The 17,120-nt window shown below is 29.3% G+C and overlaps 1 protein-coding gene across 2 annotated transcripts; it reads right to left on the bottom strand.

Annotated features, from left to right (window-relative positions):
• Window positions 1–3,592: 3,592 nt before the first annotated feature.
• On the bottom strand, window positions 3,593–5,536 carry LOC129293374 (transcription factor MYBS3-like). Of its 2 annotated transcripts, none has more exons than XM_054931303.1 (3): window positions 5,090–5,536; window positions 4,780–4,955; window positions 3,593–4,090 (listed from the first exon to the last, which is right to left on the bottom strand). In XM_054931303.1, exons 1-3 carry the CDS (start codon window positions 5,457–5,459, stop codon window positions 3,734–3,736), a joined length of 903 nt encoding a protein of 300 aa, XP_054787278.1. In that variant the 5' UTR covers window positions 5,460–5,536; the 3' UTR covers window positions 3,593–3,733. The 2 variants fall into 2 exon arrangements, with proteins under 2 accessions (XP_054787278.1, XP_054787277.1); XM_054931302.1 differs by having other exon boundaries at window positions 4,780–4,973; window positions 5,090–5,533.
• Between the last annotated feature and the right edge of the window lie 11,584 nt (window positions 5,537–17,120).

The raw sequence follows: 17,120 nt of genomic DNA, 5'->3' as shown, positions 1-17,120 counted from the left end.
AAAATATATTTATTTAATTAAATTTAATATTATATTTTTGTTTTTATTTGTGTGGAATTGAAATATACAAAACTTTATTTTTAAAAGAATTTTTTTGTAGTACTCTACACATTAATTTTAAGGCATTATTAACAGGGTTTATATTAAGGTTATAATAGTTAATTACATTTAGTTTGTTCCTTCATCCTAATTTTAATTTTTTATGGTCTTTTATAATAAATTTTAACAGTATTAAATCCCTTTCTCCAACCATAAAAGTAATAAAGTTTGATTTATAATGACAAAATCTAGGAACTGAAAGAAACTTTTTATAAATAATTAAAGGGGAAAAATACTTAACAATTTTTTTCACAGGAGTACCCATTATCTTTATGTGGATAAAGATGAAAAAGTATCCATAAATTTATTTTAATGAGTACAATAATTCCCATTCCATGTTTGATGTCTGTTAATATTGACTGTTAAAAAATAAGAAAGCAAGTATAAGATGCAAAAATATCTAGAATTTGTTTATTTAGGAGCTTCTAATATCTTATGGTCAACAATGGTGCATGAGTATATATTAATTTTATAAAATAGGCCAATCTTTCCTAATCTTTTAAATTCTATTCTTAGAACTTTATGTTTAATGTCAAGTTATTTTAATGAATTGAGAAAGATTAGAGTTGATAATTTAGATCAAATATGACGAGTCAGCTCAAATATGTTAGAAAAATTCTAGGATTGAGTTCGGGAATTTTAAAAAAATTTCTTTATTTCGGTCTCATTTGGGCTACCTGATTAAACTCAAAAAAATTTGAGGCTTGTCAAATGGGCTTATCTTGAATACTTGAATTCTTTTTTATTATTAATAAAATAAAATTAAAATTAGGTAAAAATTGAACATCTTAATTTTTTAAGATAAAAATTAAAATTTACTAAAAAATATAATAAAATAATATTCAACCATTTGGATATTCAGTCCAGCTCAAATAAGCTCGAGTTGTTAGGGTGGGACTTGGCTGTATGACTTCTTTTGTAAAGTTAATAGATACTCATACACTATTGTTTACTTAAGAGTATCATAAGGCCTTAAAGAAAATTTTTTAGGTATTTTTATACGTTATGTTTGTTTCCTATTTTCATTACGGTCAATGTTAATGAACATTGTTCAAATTTAACATAATAGAGATGTTTGCACTTATTATAACAAGTTAATGGTATTTTAGTATATTTGTTCACTTAAAGATATTGGATATTTTTAAAAAAAAGTTGTTGGATATTTTTATGCTTTACTTCTTTTACAAATCATACATTTTTACACTAGGAATCCAGATTTCTCTTATTTTACTCTACTTATCTCATCTATTTTTAATCAATTTATAAGCCGTTGACAACTAAACTAATTTATTTAACTGAAAGTGTAAACTAATTATAGACTACTATTGAAATGAATTAATGAATGAATTTGGTTAAATTTTAACAGTTGAATTTTTATTTTAATGGCGGGGATGTGATGAGGAAAAAGAAAAACAAAAGAGGAAAGAAATGATGAGAAGAGGATCTTGAGTTTGCAAATTTATTGATAAGCATGCGCAAGCTTTGAGCACGATGATTAAGGTTTCATTCACTATGTGTGTGGGTTGGCACGAGTTGTTAATTTATATAGACAAGAACTAATAGAATATAGATAAGATATAATTGGGTTTATTTTACATATTTAGAATTATTTAAATAAGGAATATGTTTAGAATATCTCCGGGGTTAATTAGGAATTTTTCTTATCATTATATTTTTTATAGGATTATTTTAACTTTTATTTGTTTTCAGTAAAATAAGAGATCCAGGTAAATTTAGATTAAATTGTTATCTTTTAATATTAGGGTATGAATGTGATTCATTATTATTTTAATGTTACTAAGATTTAATAAATTAGAATTGAGAAAATTATGTCCAAGTCTCATAGAAAAAAATTTATTATCAAGAGATCCATAAAATTCACAAAATACTTTTAAATCCCAAATCATACGTATTTACAACCTGATTAAGGGTATTGATAACTGAACATCAATTATTTACAACTTCCTATTACAAGTTGTCATTTTTCTTTACAAGTTATATGTGACTGTTGTTTAGTTATGTTGTAAATGTGCAGGATTTGAAATTTAAGAATATTTTGTTAATTTTATGAGATCCCTTAATAATAAATTTTATTCTATCGGATCCGAGTGTAATTTTATCATTAAAATTCCTATTTCTTCACAGCCTGCTTTTCCATTTTTTTTCCCCTGATGTCTTTCTCTTATCTCTTTTTCTTTTTCTTTTCTTTCCCCGTTTCACATTGTGCATTGGTTTGATCCTGTACTTGATAAACATCTCTTCTCAAAGAGATCCTTATTATTCAAGATGTGATCTTGATATAAAATACTTGTGGCGCGATTGAATGCATGATGATTTAAATTTGAATTTAAACCAAATATTTTTTTTGATATATAAAAGTCTTTTTGATTGGGACAATCCAAATAAACAAATCCATATTTTATTATACTTTTTTATAATTTTAAATTCCTTTTAAATTCTAGCTATTTGAAATTCAATATATTCTAACTCTATAATTTTTTTCACATTTTTACTATCGATATCTCTATTAGTCTTGCCATTCATCTCATTTCTCATTCTCATCTCCTATTGATTGAAGAATAAAGATAAGCTCATCACTTTTAATCTTACATTCCTATTTTGAATCTCAGCCTGTCTCTCTTTTATCTTTAAAATTTTTTATATCATTCAAATAAATAATTTTAAATACATAAATTTTAAATATAAAATTTAAATTTAAATATATCAATTCCAACACTATACTTAACTAATCCTTCAAATAAAAAGTCACTTGGAGTTAGCTTAGATAAAAAAAGAGTGGAGAATAAATAAAGGTCAAACTAATGTGCTAGCTAGCTACTCTTCCTAACATGCCATTAGCACTTTGTCTGGTGGGGTCTAAGGTGCCCATTCTTTTATGAATTTTATAGTTATCTGGGTCCCATTAAGCATCCACCAAGAAAAAAGGAAAAGAATAAAAAAAAAATTAAGATGACATTTTACATCAATAAAATCACTTTTCTTCCCTTTGATTAATTTCATTTCATTCATATTGTGTTCTAAAAAAGTGTATTACCAGCAAAAAGATTTTAAAAGGTCTATGTCCCATGATGTCTGGAAAATTCATTTTCAAAATATATCTCCTTGATTAAAATATAAACATCTTTTAACAATAATTAGCATATTAATAAAATCTTTATTCTTATAAAATATATATATATATATACACCTTTAATCTAATTTATGATGAGTGAAAAAAATCATAAATTCATAGACAAAGAAATTCATGTTAATAAATACAAGGGGTAAAATAATTTTTTTTTAACAAATACTAAGTTACTTATATTTTAGACTAAAATTAGTTGAGAGAAAATGATTATATTTTGGATGGGCATAAATTAACCTTATATCTTTCCAGTTTATTATTACCATAATATGAGAAATAGTAGATATATATACATGCTTTATAAACATATTTGAGATATAATAGTTCATTATTTATCATGGAGGAATCTTAGTATTTAATTGCTGCATGTAGATTAATTAGATTCTATATCACTACCATAAATACAAGGAAAAGCATTGCTTTTGGATCTGATATATCTGCAACAAATGAAAGAGTAGAGAGTACTGGATGCCTACATATTTATATAGTTCAAGTGACACAAATAGAGCTTAGAAGGAAAGAAGATGATGATGGTTCATTATGTTTCAATGCCCTTGGTCCTGCAAGTGTGAGATCCAGATCATCATGAGGTGATAATGTTGGTGAAGAAGAAGAATTCATCATCTGGGAATTATGCTGCCACGTGGGCACTATTGTTTCAGATTTGATTCCCTTTTCAAGCAAGCTTAGGCCCATCAATGTCAGGCTAGTCTCAGTCTCCCCATCATCATCTTTTTCACTGCACTTGGCGATTCCAGATTTAATATCCTCCTCCTGTTTTCCCACTGAGCTGCTATACAATAATTGACCTCCCATGTTGCCTCTGCTGCTATTGCTGCTGCCCATCTATGATATTTAATTTTATATCATCAATTTCATTATACAGTTAAATTGACACATAATTAATCTTGCTATTGGAGCTAATAATTTAAAATTTAATTCTTAAATTTTAACTGATCTAAAAACTTAATTTATGTAGTTTAGATTTAGTTGAAACTTAATTCCAATAAATGACTAACACTACAGAAACCAAGTTATATATTGAGGAGCTGAGTTTAAACACAGATCTAAAAACTCATTCAAGGGGAACCAAAATGAAAGCCTACATCATAGTTGGAGCCCAAAATTAATTTTAAAAATTTTTACAAACAAAAATTAAAATAACATTTTTTAAAAGAAATTTTGTAACATGAGGAAAAGCACCCCTGCTTTCCCATCATGACCGTCCTTGACTGAATTTAAATTAAGTAAAAAAGTATAAAAATTAAATTATAATGAGTTAAAATTTAGATACTCAATTATAAATAAGTTAAAATTATAGGGATGATTAAGTTTTCAAACCATAAATTTTGTGGTGGATACTAAAAGAAAGGGCTTACTTGTGCATCATTTTATAACTCAGAGAAAAGAATATTAATTAATAATTACTGGTGGAAGTACCAAAGTTTACTATCAGAAAATGAGATAAGGAAGCTGAATTTCATGTTCATATATATATATATATATATATATATTTGTCATGTAATAATAAATACCATGTCAAAGAGGCTTGATCGTCTCTTCTTATTGATAGCAGTGAGACGAAGAAAATATTTCTGAGCATGACTAGCTACTTGAGTTGGTGTTCTTGTTTTCACATAATTTCTGGAGATTCCCCTCCAATCTCCTTTTCCTAGCTTCTCAAGCCCTACCAGAAATTTTCTGTGTTCATCTTCACTCCAAGCCACTCCTATAATATATGCAGTTATGATAATAATAGTAATAATAATAATTCATCATCCAAATTAAATCTCATATATATATATATATATATATATCGGGCAGAAAGACAATATATATACATACCTTTTCTTCTGTCTTGTGCTGCGACATGCATCAGACCATCTGATAGATAGTCAACAGAGGATCTCTTGGAGTTTTCATCAATGGTGATTCTTGATGAATTATTGGAGAACGATGATGAGGATGAAGATGAAGGCAGAGAATCCATGCTCAAGCTTTTCGTCGACATGGGAACAACACAAGAAGAAGGAGAAGAAGATGGTGTTGATGATGAAGAAGATGAAGAAGAAGAAGAGGAAGAAGAAGAAGAAGAAATTTCAAGATGAACACCAAAGAGACGAATTCCTACAGAAGTAGAACTAATCCCTCTGAAAGATGTGCAAGTCCTAGAATTATGCCCTATTTTCCCACATTGCGAGCACTTTCTTGCCATTCTCACTTTCACAAACTTGAGAATACAATCTTAGAGAGAGAGAGAGAGAGAGAGAGAGAGCAGGAAATAATAGATATGTCTGGATGTATATATTATGATGATGAGAGTGATGGTGGGGTTAAGAAGTTGAACGCACACGAAGCTGATTACTCCATTTATAATTTATTATTGCAGATTTTTTTCTTAATATATATGTTTTTCTCTTTTGCAAACAAAAAAGGAATCAATACGAGATATCGAGGAGGCACATTTTGGTTCAACTGAATAAAAGAGTTGAATCAATTTATTTTAAAATTTTGAATTCGAGCACCGAAATATGTAAATAATTATATGCCAAATGCATTTTCAAGATACTTGTGAAAGATCTCACACAATGCTGTTTTCTAGGATGTTGGGTAATGGAAAAATAAAAATAAAAAGTCATTATGGGAAATGTTATCTTATTTTTAAGAGAATTTTGATGGAAAAATGATAGATAAATCTCCTTAAAATATGAAATGACAATTTGGTTCTACGAAAGGTGATAATGACAGCGAGATCTTAAGAAACTTATTTAAGATTAAATTTATGTGTAAAATTTTTAAAGTATCCATATACAATTATTTTTATATAGTTTACAAATTTAATATAAGTATTTGTAAATTTAGCTCCATTAATAACTAAAATAATTTAGAAAATTATAATTTTTTAAATTGCGAAGGGTTATTAAAATAATTTTACACATAAATTTAATTTTAAATTTTTTTTTTTAATATCTCATTATCATTATCACATTTTATATGATTAAATTATTATTATTTTTATTTTGGAAGAATTTATTTGTCACCCTCCACGTTTCAATTCTGGCCATTTTGACTATATGGGGTACAAATAATTGTCCTTCAATTTATGCCTGATTGACTCTGTCACTGTGTAACCTGCAGGCACGTATACTTTTCTTCAATGCTTCAGAGGTAATTCATGAGACCAATAATTTCCGTTTACTGGCTTTTTTTTTTTTTAAATGTTCATGTTATGTGTGTGTATATATTTTGTTATTAAATTAATAATTGAGTATTTTACGTGCAGGTTAACACAAATGGTCAAGAATTTGGATGAGAAATTTTCATTTCATTTATGGACAAATCAAAATTTCTTGAAACTATATTTACTTTCATGATTCTTGTTCTAGTTAAATTACTTCCATTAACATTTGGTGATGGAATATACCCTTGTAAATATTTTTCCAATTATAAAAATAGAAAAACAAAAACAATTGCGTTTCAAATACATGATTCTTGTTCAAAACGAGGTAAAACATCTAGAAACATTGAATCAGAAGTCCCCTTCATATTACGTTCTCTCTCAGAGGTAGGTCTATGACTTTTTGGAAAAGAAATAACGTAGAAAACGCGTCAGTTTGAAGTAGGGAAAAAATTTAAATGGCTAATATATTTTTAAATTATAAACTCAAGAGTGTCAAAAAATTCTAAATTTATTTTTAGTATAAAATTTTTTATAACTTTTTAAAATAGTATAATATTATTTTTATTATTAACAAATGTTATTTTGACTGTTAGTTAATTAAAATATTGCAAAAAAGAACCTAAAGAATCATAGAAAAGGACTAAGAAATTTTTTTGGGTCCTTGCCATATGTAATTTTAGGTTATTTTCTATAATTTTGTAGTCTTTTTTGTTGTAATTTTTGAAGTTCTTTTTTATAATTTTCTAGTTAATTAATAATTAAAATTAATTTTAATTAATAGTAAGGATATCATTGTACCGTTTTTAAAAAGTAAAAGGTAAACATGGTTTCAAATAAGTTTGTTCCTAAATGTTTTTGGATTTAAAGTTTAATGTTGAAATTGTCCTTTAAAAAAATCAACATTGCTTTCAAATGAACTACTAAGCGTATGTGTATATTATTAAAGGGAAAAATAAACATTGAAGAGGACGAGAGAATAAAATTTCAGGATCCACCTAACTTTGATTTGAATGTTCAAATTTCAAATTTCAAGATTTGTACCAAAAAAAAAAAACATGGAAATGGTCGTCCTTTTGTGACATTCCAGATGTTCCTCAAGATTCTGTTTAAAGTCAGAACATACTCTTACTTTGTGAAAGGCAAGAAATTAAGTCCTAGTTTCTCAGTATTATTATTCAGACCTTTTCAATTATAATTATTATAGTTTACTTAATTCATAGTCATCATTAAGTATTATTTAAATCCATACAAAACCCAAAGGTTATGCACAATTAAACAAATCCCATCAAGTTGTATAAGTACTGTATGCATATGGCTTTTCCAAAGCGAAACATATATTTAATGTAATCCATAGACTTTTTAAATTAACCTATATAGGCTATATATGGTAATGTACACAGACCGAAGTGTGTGTCGAATTCATAATTTTTGTAGTAACATATGATTTGTTATATGATTAAGGGTATAATATTCACAAACTTTTTTTCCCCCCAAAGAGCATCCAATATCTTAATATGGTTGCAAGAATACTCATTAACCTCTTCTATTGAAGGCATCCTTCCCAAAATCATTTAAAGAGCCTAACGTTGATCGTTAAACTGACAGGTAAGCAAACGGTAGACTATTTTGGCTAATGTGGAGACCATCTTAGCTTACATGAAGTCAAATACGTTCATCCTTAGTTCTCATCCACCATTGTCTTCTTCCTTTCAACAAAATCCACAAATTGGACATGGAATGACCGCTAAAGAACCATAATGTTATGTTTGAATGCACATGGATTTAGATTTGAGTCAAATTTAAATCTATTATTTGAATAATTAAAAATATGTGGATCCAAGTCCTACCTCATTCCCTTTATAATTTAAAATATTTTCTAAACTCTTATTGTTTTAAATTTCCATTGAAACCTCACTCTTCTTTCACATTCATTCGTTGATTTAATTGCCTTCTTGACTTTGACATCGTCGACTGGGACTGAATTGATAGTGATGATCGAGACCAAAAGGCAAACGCCAACCTAGCATGGACTACCAACTTCGATTGGGACTGCACAACTAATTTTGATCAGGATTTGACAATTAGCGCCATTTGGGACAAGACCGCTAGCGCCATGCAAAATTGGATTGCCGATGTTGATTAGGTTTAGGAATTTCAAATTCTAATTCACTTTCAATCACCCTCCTTTACCACTGGGTACAGGTCTGCTGTTGCTGCCATTGTCATTCAATGTTGGTCTATTACTATCATCCAATGTCAATCTGCTGCCATTGCCTTGTGATGGTTCACCGTATCCAACCATTGTCAGTCCGCCACTATCGTCGTCGTTGCCTGGGACTAATATGTGATTATCTTCTTTGATTTGCTTGCCTTCCTTTGTCTAGTGCCAAACATCCTTGTTAATAAGGGTCTTGTGTTGTCATCTAAGTACAGTTTGCAATTGTTGAACTATTATCATCGTCCTATGCTAATCTATAGGCATTATTTGAGATCGAAACTCTGTCATTGATTGAAATTAGACTACCATTATTGATCAAGACTAGACCATTGATGTCATCCAGGTTCAGACAGTTAAAGTTGACCGAGACCTGGTTGTAACCTCTGCTCAGGACTAGGCCACCAACTTTAGCTAGGAGGACTGCTGATGTCATCTAAGTTATCTTTAAATTTAAATATAAAATTTAAAATTTAGAATTTTATTTAAGATCCAAATAAAGGATTTTGATATTATTATTTGAAATTTTTTATTATCTAAATAAAGAATTTAGAATAAATGAATTTCAAATCTAAATTCTCAAATCTAAATCCACCCATCCAATTGCTACATAAAATTAATCTAGAATCACTAAGAAGCATGAAATCAAATCTAGAAAGAATTTTTTTTTTCCACAACATTCTTTCACAAAATAAAATCAAACCCATCGTGTTCAAAAATCTTCTTCTACCATTCTACTTTAAACAATCAAACTAAAAATTACTCTTTTTTCTCATTTCCATCTAAATCTTCTTCTTCATCATACATTGACCCTAAACAATTGCTTGGCATTCACATAAACTAAAGTAGTTGAACCATTTAGATTTTTTTTGGTCAAAAGCATTTATAAAAAAAAAAATCATAGAATCATAGTTCAAAAATAAAAAGGGATACTAACAAACCCTAGAAATCTATGAAGAATCAAAGCTCAAAAAAGAACAAATCATATACTAAATATTCTAGAACCAAAGACCAAAATGAATTCAAAGAGAGACTCAGATGTGTGAACCCAAAAATATGAAGTCTAAACCTTGTTGTTGCCCTAAATTTGCAACCTCGCTCTTTCTATTGCCAAAATCATAAACTCTCCCACCTGCTCTAGGTTTTGGATGGTGTTCAATCACCTTTTGACTCTCCTTTCCTTCCTCACTCTAGCGTTACTCTAGCATGATCCTCACTAAAGCTGAATCTCCTTCTTGATGTACTTAACTTGCTTGTGTTGATCTTATCTACCCATATTCCATAGCAAGATAGAATCTTAAGATTTAGAAATGTGCTGATTAGATTAGCATCAACAGTGTCAACGGACTTCATAATGTAAAGAGTGTCCTAAATAAGGACTTAATCATCAAACTAACTATAATAAATTAAGGATTAACCCAAAAGTATTATCCTATAAGAGATTAACCTAAATAAATTCTTAACATGTATTTTCACAAACAATTCAACACAAAGAAATTCCAAGTCTTTAAAATATTTCAAGAACTCATATCATTCAATTAGACATATGCGAAAGCATGATAAAGGAAACACATCAACATGGGAGAAAAGCTTCTCCCTTTATTTTCTCTCTATGCCTTACTCCACAATACATATATATATTTACAACATAACACTTGACCACTCAAACCCTTCCATAACTAGCAATTAGGGGCCAAGATCTCAATCACATTTATCACAATGACTATTAGCTAGTCATCATACTTTATATATCATTTATTCATCAATAGCCCATTATATGCATGATTTTTTTTTCATTTACATATAATTACAATCAACAGCTCACCCTTGGACATAAAAAATATAAGGGAAGACCATAACAACATTTAAGTTCTCAATCTAAGCAGATATTAATTATTTTTACTTGCACAAATATTTTAGCCCATTAATATAACACAAGCATCAAACCGCATTCCTAAGGGCCCAAAATACATTTCTGCGCAACATAAAACCCATAATGCAAGTGGATCAAGAATATATTATCCTAATTGGCAATATCATAAATTAACTACACATATCAAAATAAAAAGAGAAAGGCCTATAAAAATGATTATTATCACTTGGCCTAATGCTCTTTTCCTCTGTTCTTCTGAGATGAGCTAGCTCATATACTATGTTAAAAGAGAGGGGTAACTATAACTACTCAGTAACCAAGTACATCTAAGTTGTACAAATGCATGATAATTAATTATGAATGCAAGTGGCTAATAAATTTATCAAGGTGACCATGTAAACAATCACATTAATAACATGTTAATCACATTAACATCTAACTCATGTGAATAATCTTAAGAATAAAGTCAAGTACAAAATTTGCACAAATGGCCACATATACATTATTTGCATAATTACTACATGTTCTCATTTCTACAATTATATTCATATTTTCAATATAACCATCAATTACTCAAATGGCATAATAATAATAATATACATGATCAATCTCCTCCTTATATCCCCCTTATTTCTTTTGACATGAAATCCGTAGGCCTACAACCGGAAGGAATCGTCCATGTGGTGAGACTACCCAAGGCCTTAATCATATCGTGAGAGGCTATCAGGCCAGGGTTACCTTACTCACTTATGAACATGGTTTCCCCCAAATCACATACTATGGGGTGTTATACTCAAAACTAGCTCTGCCCAAAACTCTAGGTAGGCCAGTAAGGTCAAGTCCCTTGATAGGAACAATGCTATAGTACCTTACAAGGTAAGTAACGGCTATAACTCCTAGGATTATTAGTTAATAGCCAAGTATCATATGGATTTTGTATAACCGCTAACTCCTTCACTAAGGTAAACTCCTGTTATATGATCATGCTCATGAAAAAATACATTTCAAAAGCTCATATATATATATATATAATTTATAATTATCTCACATGCTCATTAACTTTTTTGCTTAATAAGTATCAAGAATCATTATTTTTCAATCATGCCCCTTGCATCAATTTTATATTACCATATAAACCACATTATCATCATATAAAACTCAACATGCTTATACAATTCATCATTATGCATAATTCACAATTTATAACCAAGAGTGTACACATCATCATCAACCATCAATCTCATTACTCACACCAAGTCACAATTAACTTGGTCATAAATCATATAGTCTCAACAAAGCCACATGCATTACAAACAATTATTTTAAAATTTAGTTATATATATATATATATATATATTCTTTTATTTCACTAACATAATTAATTAATTAATATATAAATACATAAAATATATTTTTCCCGATTACCTCAACTTTTGAGAGATCAAAGGTTATCCTTCAAGTTACAACACTTCTAAAGCTTTTCAAAGCTTGAATGGTGTCAAAAGAAAATTAATCTATAATTGATCATATTTTAATGTGTCAATAATATTATTAACACAATTTCACTTATACTCTAACAACTAAGTATTTATTTTATTTTATTTCATTTTTTAAGACCTTACTCTTAGCCTTTTGAGTTCTAAAATTTAATTTCATGTATTTGAACTTATCTAGTTGGTTCCATAGTCTCCTTCACGATAATTTTATTGAAGTTTGGCTAAAAACATCATTCAAATAATTTTCTAATATTAAAATTTCCCTTTTTATTCCAAAAATTTGCACATAAAAATACCTAAAAATTTCAAACTTGATTTCAAGCCTAAAATTATTATTCTATAGCCATAATAATTTATTTTTCATCTCAAATAATTATTTAAATATCAACAAATTAATTTATATTTTTAAATTTAACAAAAAATCTACCCATAAAGATCTATGGATAAACTCAAAGGCCTCAAAGTCTAATCCTATCAACAAAATAATACTCTAAAATATTTATTACACTACTAACAACCTCAATAACTAGATTTACTCATCAAAAATTCATTCCTCTTTCAAACCCAGGTTTTTCAAAATCTCAAAATTTGTAATCTCAAGGGAAAAAATGACTAAGAAAAAAATTTAAAACACTTACTTAGTCTTAGAATACTTAAAATTTTATCTGAAGTATCCTATTATGGAGCTTCACCTTCTAAATCAGCTCTAATCATGACATCGCTCGCTCTCTCGCTCGCTCTTTGTGTGCAGAAGAAGGAATGAAGAAAAGGGAAGAGAAATGAAAAGGGCAACAGAAGTCTGTTGGTTTTAAAACAAAGAGTGGGTCCCATGTCAAATTCACACCCATCTCTCTCTCTCTCTCTTTCTCTTGTTTTCTTAAATTTGTGCACGCACAAATTTGTTACTTCCTTTTCTTTTTGCACTATTTACATATTAACGCACACAAAAGCAAAAATTATTTCCCTCCTCCCCAATTTTTTTTATGTTCCTTTTCCTTCTTCTTTCCTTCTTCTTTTTTTTATAATATTATTATTACTATTTCTATTTTCTATGAAATCATAACTTAGGATTTATTCTAAATTAAATCCAATAATAATCTTCTAATTAAAATTATTTATATCTAAATATTCCTTCAAAATTACTCATTTGCTCTAAATTAACTTAATTAACCTTAGGTTAATTTTTGAGATGTTACACATAACAACAACACTTATGGAGGTGGAAATGGTATTATCATTGCTGAATTGGATTGAAGCAAGGGAATGTTGGTAGTGATCTTCTATGTAAGTGATAGTAAACTTACTGTTCCTTGATGCCTAGCATGTATTATGGGTGACACTTTATTAGTCAACTATTGTCAAGAACTTTTGATGCTTTGGGGAAGGATGCCTTCATTAAAAGGGGTTGATGGGTACTCCTGCACTACCTTGACCATAAATATCAAAATAATTGAAATTTTATTTGACCAAACATGTAAATGAGGAAATACATGTGTTCAAATTTATGTTAACTAGTATACATCTTAAGAACAATATTTTATTTTGTCACACTTCACAATTTGGGGGGAATGGAAGAGGGCTTGATTTAACTTAGGTAGTGAAGAGAAGAGAGAGGTAGGAGTCAGCATAGCTTCCATATAGGTTTTAAATCAAAGTGTGTCTATGTGGCTATAATTCATGACAAAATAAAATTTTGTGCCTAGGGTTAAGTTATGCCAATTAGAATAAATTTGAACACATATATTACCATGTCTGCACTTCGAGTCAAATAAAATATCAATATTTCTGACATTTATGGTCAACATTTTCATAACGTGTACCTTTGTTATGGATTGCAAATTTTTGCAATACTTTTAGGATTGGTGGGGAAAATTTCACCATAATGTATTATTTTATGGATATTTTTTAGCTTAAGCTATTTAAACAAGGCATAATAGGTAGGACCCATAACTCTTACATAACAAATGTTTGGCCTCTATTATAGATTAGGGATTTTTGCATCGTTCTTTAGGATTCATGTGTAAAATTGCATTATACTTGAATTAAGGATCCTAATTGTTCCTCATAAAATTTTTAAAGGGTACATTGCACCATACTTAAGGATGCCATGAAAGGCAGGTTTGATTTTAAATTGTTTGAGCTTAAACAGTCTTGAAATGTGACTTTAAACTTAGGATCCCATTTTTAATAGCATTTTCCATTTAACTTGTACTTTGGCTTTCTATAATTATAAATAGATTACCATGTTAAGGGATAATGTAGGACTTAATCCTAAATTACTATGGCATTGTGGTTAATTGTGGGTTAATTACGTTGGTTATTATTGTTGTCTTTTTCTTTTCCTTCCATCCACTTTTTTTTTCCTTTTCTTCTTTACCTATCTCAAAATGCAACCTTTGTGTTTCCTACCAACCCTCTTGACCATTTCTTAAAACCCCCTCTTTATTTCCATCTTTCATCCTTTCTTGCTAGAAGATCTTTAGCCAAGTTTTTTATTGTTGCTTCAATTGATATTCATGACTAGTTTATTAGCAAGATCAATTGTCAACTTCGTTTAGCTTAGGGCCTTAAAAGACCTTTCTCTGTAGAAGGAAAAGTTGGCTTTTTCTACCTTGTGTAATTCTAGGATGAAGATGATTGTGACCTCATAGTTGATAATGGTCCATGATCCATAAGCAAGACCCTCATTGTGGTTGATAGATAGATGCCAAATATACTACTACATGATATTTAAATTGCTTTCTTTGATATCCAACTTGAGTATCATAATGATGTTGTTGCAAAAGATATCTTGGTGTGTTCTATTAATTATCAAGAAACTATTCTCCACCTTTCATCTTTTAACTTTTTGTGTGTATGTAAGTTTATTAATCCTCACATGCCTCTTATTCACAATGTTCATGTGAAAATTGATAGTAGCCAAGAGATTTAGGTGGAATATAGATATAAATGTGCATTTAGACATTGTGTAACACCCTCAACTTAAACCAACAGGATTAACACAAACTTAGCATTAATTAAGAAGTACCACAATAATTAAAACCAAACAAACAATAATAAAGATATTATGGTAACAAAAGGATTAACCTTGACTATAATTAATTGCAATTTGGCTAAGTATGAAAGACCTTTATAAATGGGGTCCCAGCATAATTTAATATCAAACAAAGTTTAAAAGACCATTTGAATTTTAAATAATAGAGTAAGAAGTGTTTGGGAAGCATGAGAGTCAAAAGAGAATGACAATAACCTTTATGACCAATAATCACTTTTTCAACTTAAACCCTAACTTAATTCTCCCAAGAAAATGGAAGAGAAAGGGAGGTGGAAGCTTAGTACACTCACCTTGGGTGTTACCTAGCTCTAATTTTCTCTTAAACTTCCAATGTAGCAAGCCCTAACAAAGAAATTTGTGTTCTTCATCTTTTTATTTCTTTCTCCCATTTTCAATTTCTAATGTAGCCATCTTCATTACTTTATCCCATTTTCAATTTCTGATGCAACTTTATAGCTGTAAATTTTTAACTATGCATCACAACTACATGATATGACATATGGCACAAAGAGGTTACTCCTTCATTAATTTTCACCTATGAGCTATGAAAAATGTGTCGCACACCACAGCATATGGTAGAGAACCATTATTTTTTAATCTCACTTTTTAATGTCTGGGTGACTTGACTTTATTTTGAACCCAAATTGAAGGTTGAAATCACAACCAAGAGTATTCATTATATCTCTCTAGCCATGCACCACACTAATTTACTTAGTTACCCTCTTTTAGTTAACTTAATCTCATTTTAATTTTTTAGGATGTTACATGTGGTGTTGGAATATATAAAACCCTAATTATGTGTGTAATATAGGGAATTCATAGTCCAAAAGTGGGATAGAACACTTTAATGGGTAGTTCTCCTATAGAAGGTGAGATTAGATCAATTGATTCATGATTAGTCTAGTGTTCTAGCTTACAAATTCAGTCAAAGGTAGATGTAAAGGATTGGATGGATAGTATGATGATGCATGTGATATTGGATATATACATATTAGCACGTAGTTTATAATCTTGTTTTATATACTTGTTTATGGTTTTATTATTAATATAGAGTTTTGAATTATTTTAGTCACTAAGACTCTGTCTCACCCTATGATCTTACAGGTTCAGACTTAAGTAGGAGCAAAGGGGAAAGCCTTAGGTTGAGGGTAGTGAGACTCTTATATTGCCCTATTATTTTATTTTGTGTAATGAAATTTGTATATGTACATATGTTTATAAGTTACCTAGTAGTAATGCATATATATCTTTGGTTGCGCTTGTATAAGGTGACATTTGGTGTATCTTAGCTCTAGTGCATGTATTTGTGATAATTGTCAATTGAGGGCTGAGATACTAATATAATTTCATGTAGGAATGAATGTTTTGATGTGCATTATGGAATTTAGCTAAAGGAATCAATTTGGTCTAAATATGTCATGTGGCTTATGTTATGAGGTAATAGGGTGTTTGAGTGGCCAAATCTTGTTTGACATGTATGATTATGGATCTAACAATTTAATCAAGTGTATATTAGTCCATTAGATGTGGAGAAGGCCTTAAAGGTGGCGAATGATACAAGTTTGGCAATTGGGGTCTCAGTTGCTAGGAAATGGTAAAAAGTGGTCATTTTGTACTTGAGTGTTCAATTTTTAAATAAAATAGCATATTGAAGGAAAACTTGTGTCATTAGTTAGATTATGGATAAGCTTCATATGGGTGCTTTAATCACTCTAATTGAACATCATATACGAAAATGGTGCACATCAAAATTTTAATTTTTGTGAGCTGTCATGACAATATATTCTGCCATATGTGCCATAGTGCATGATACAGAGATAGAATTTGGCTCTCTATGCCAGATGTCATGACATATGGCACACAAACCATGACAAATGTACCTGTATGCGTGAAAATAACCTTTTGCCTTGTTTTATTATGAGTTATGATTTTTCATTCCTAATTACTTCCATTGTGCATAAGAATGTATTATTTTGAGTTTAAACATAATTTTAAAAGGTTTTGAGATCCCAAACATTTAAAAAATATTATTTTATATTATTAACTTGGCTATCAT

Source organism: Prosopis cineraria, unplaced genomic scaffold (assembly GCF_029017545.1).
Source record: "Prosopis cineraria cultivar Desert tree isolate PC_DT_omini unplaced genomic scaffold, ASM2901754v1 PC14, whole genome shotgun sequence".
Lineage (NCBI taxonomy): Eukaryota > Viridiplantae > Streptophyta > Magnoliopsida > Fabales > Fabaceae > Prosopis > Prosopis cineraria.
Note: the sequence above shows the minus strand (reverse complement) of the source record. Positions and strands in the feature narration are given on the sequence as shown.

Bases quoted from the DNA above. Each gene is read 5' to 3' on its own strand.
- LOC129293374 (XM_054931302.1), bottom strand. From the start codon at position 5,459: ATGGCAAGAAAGTGCTCGCAATGTGGGAAAATAGGGCATAATTCTAGG. The intron at 4,974-5,089 runs GTATGTATATAT...CATATATTATAG, and splicing joins AGCACAAGACAGAAGAAAAG to GAGTGGCTTGGAGTGAAGAT. The intron at 4,091-4,779 runs GTATTTATTATT...TAAATATCATAG, and splicing joins GATCAAGCCTCTTTGACATG to ATGGGCAGCAGCAATAGCAG.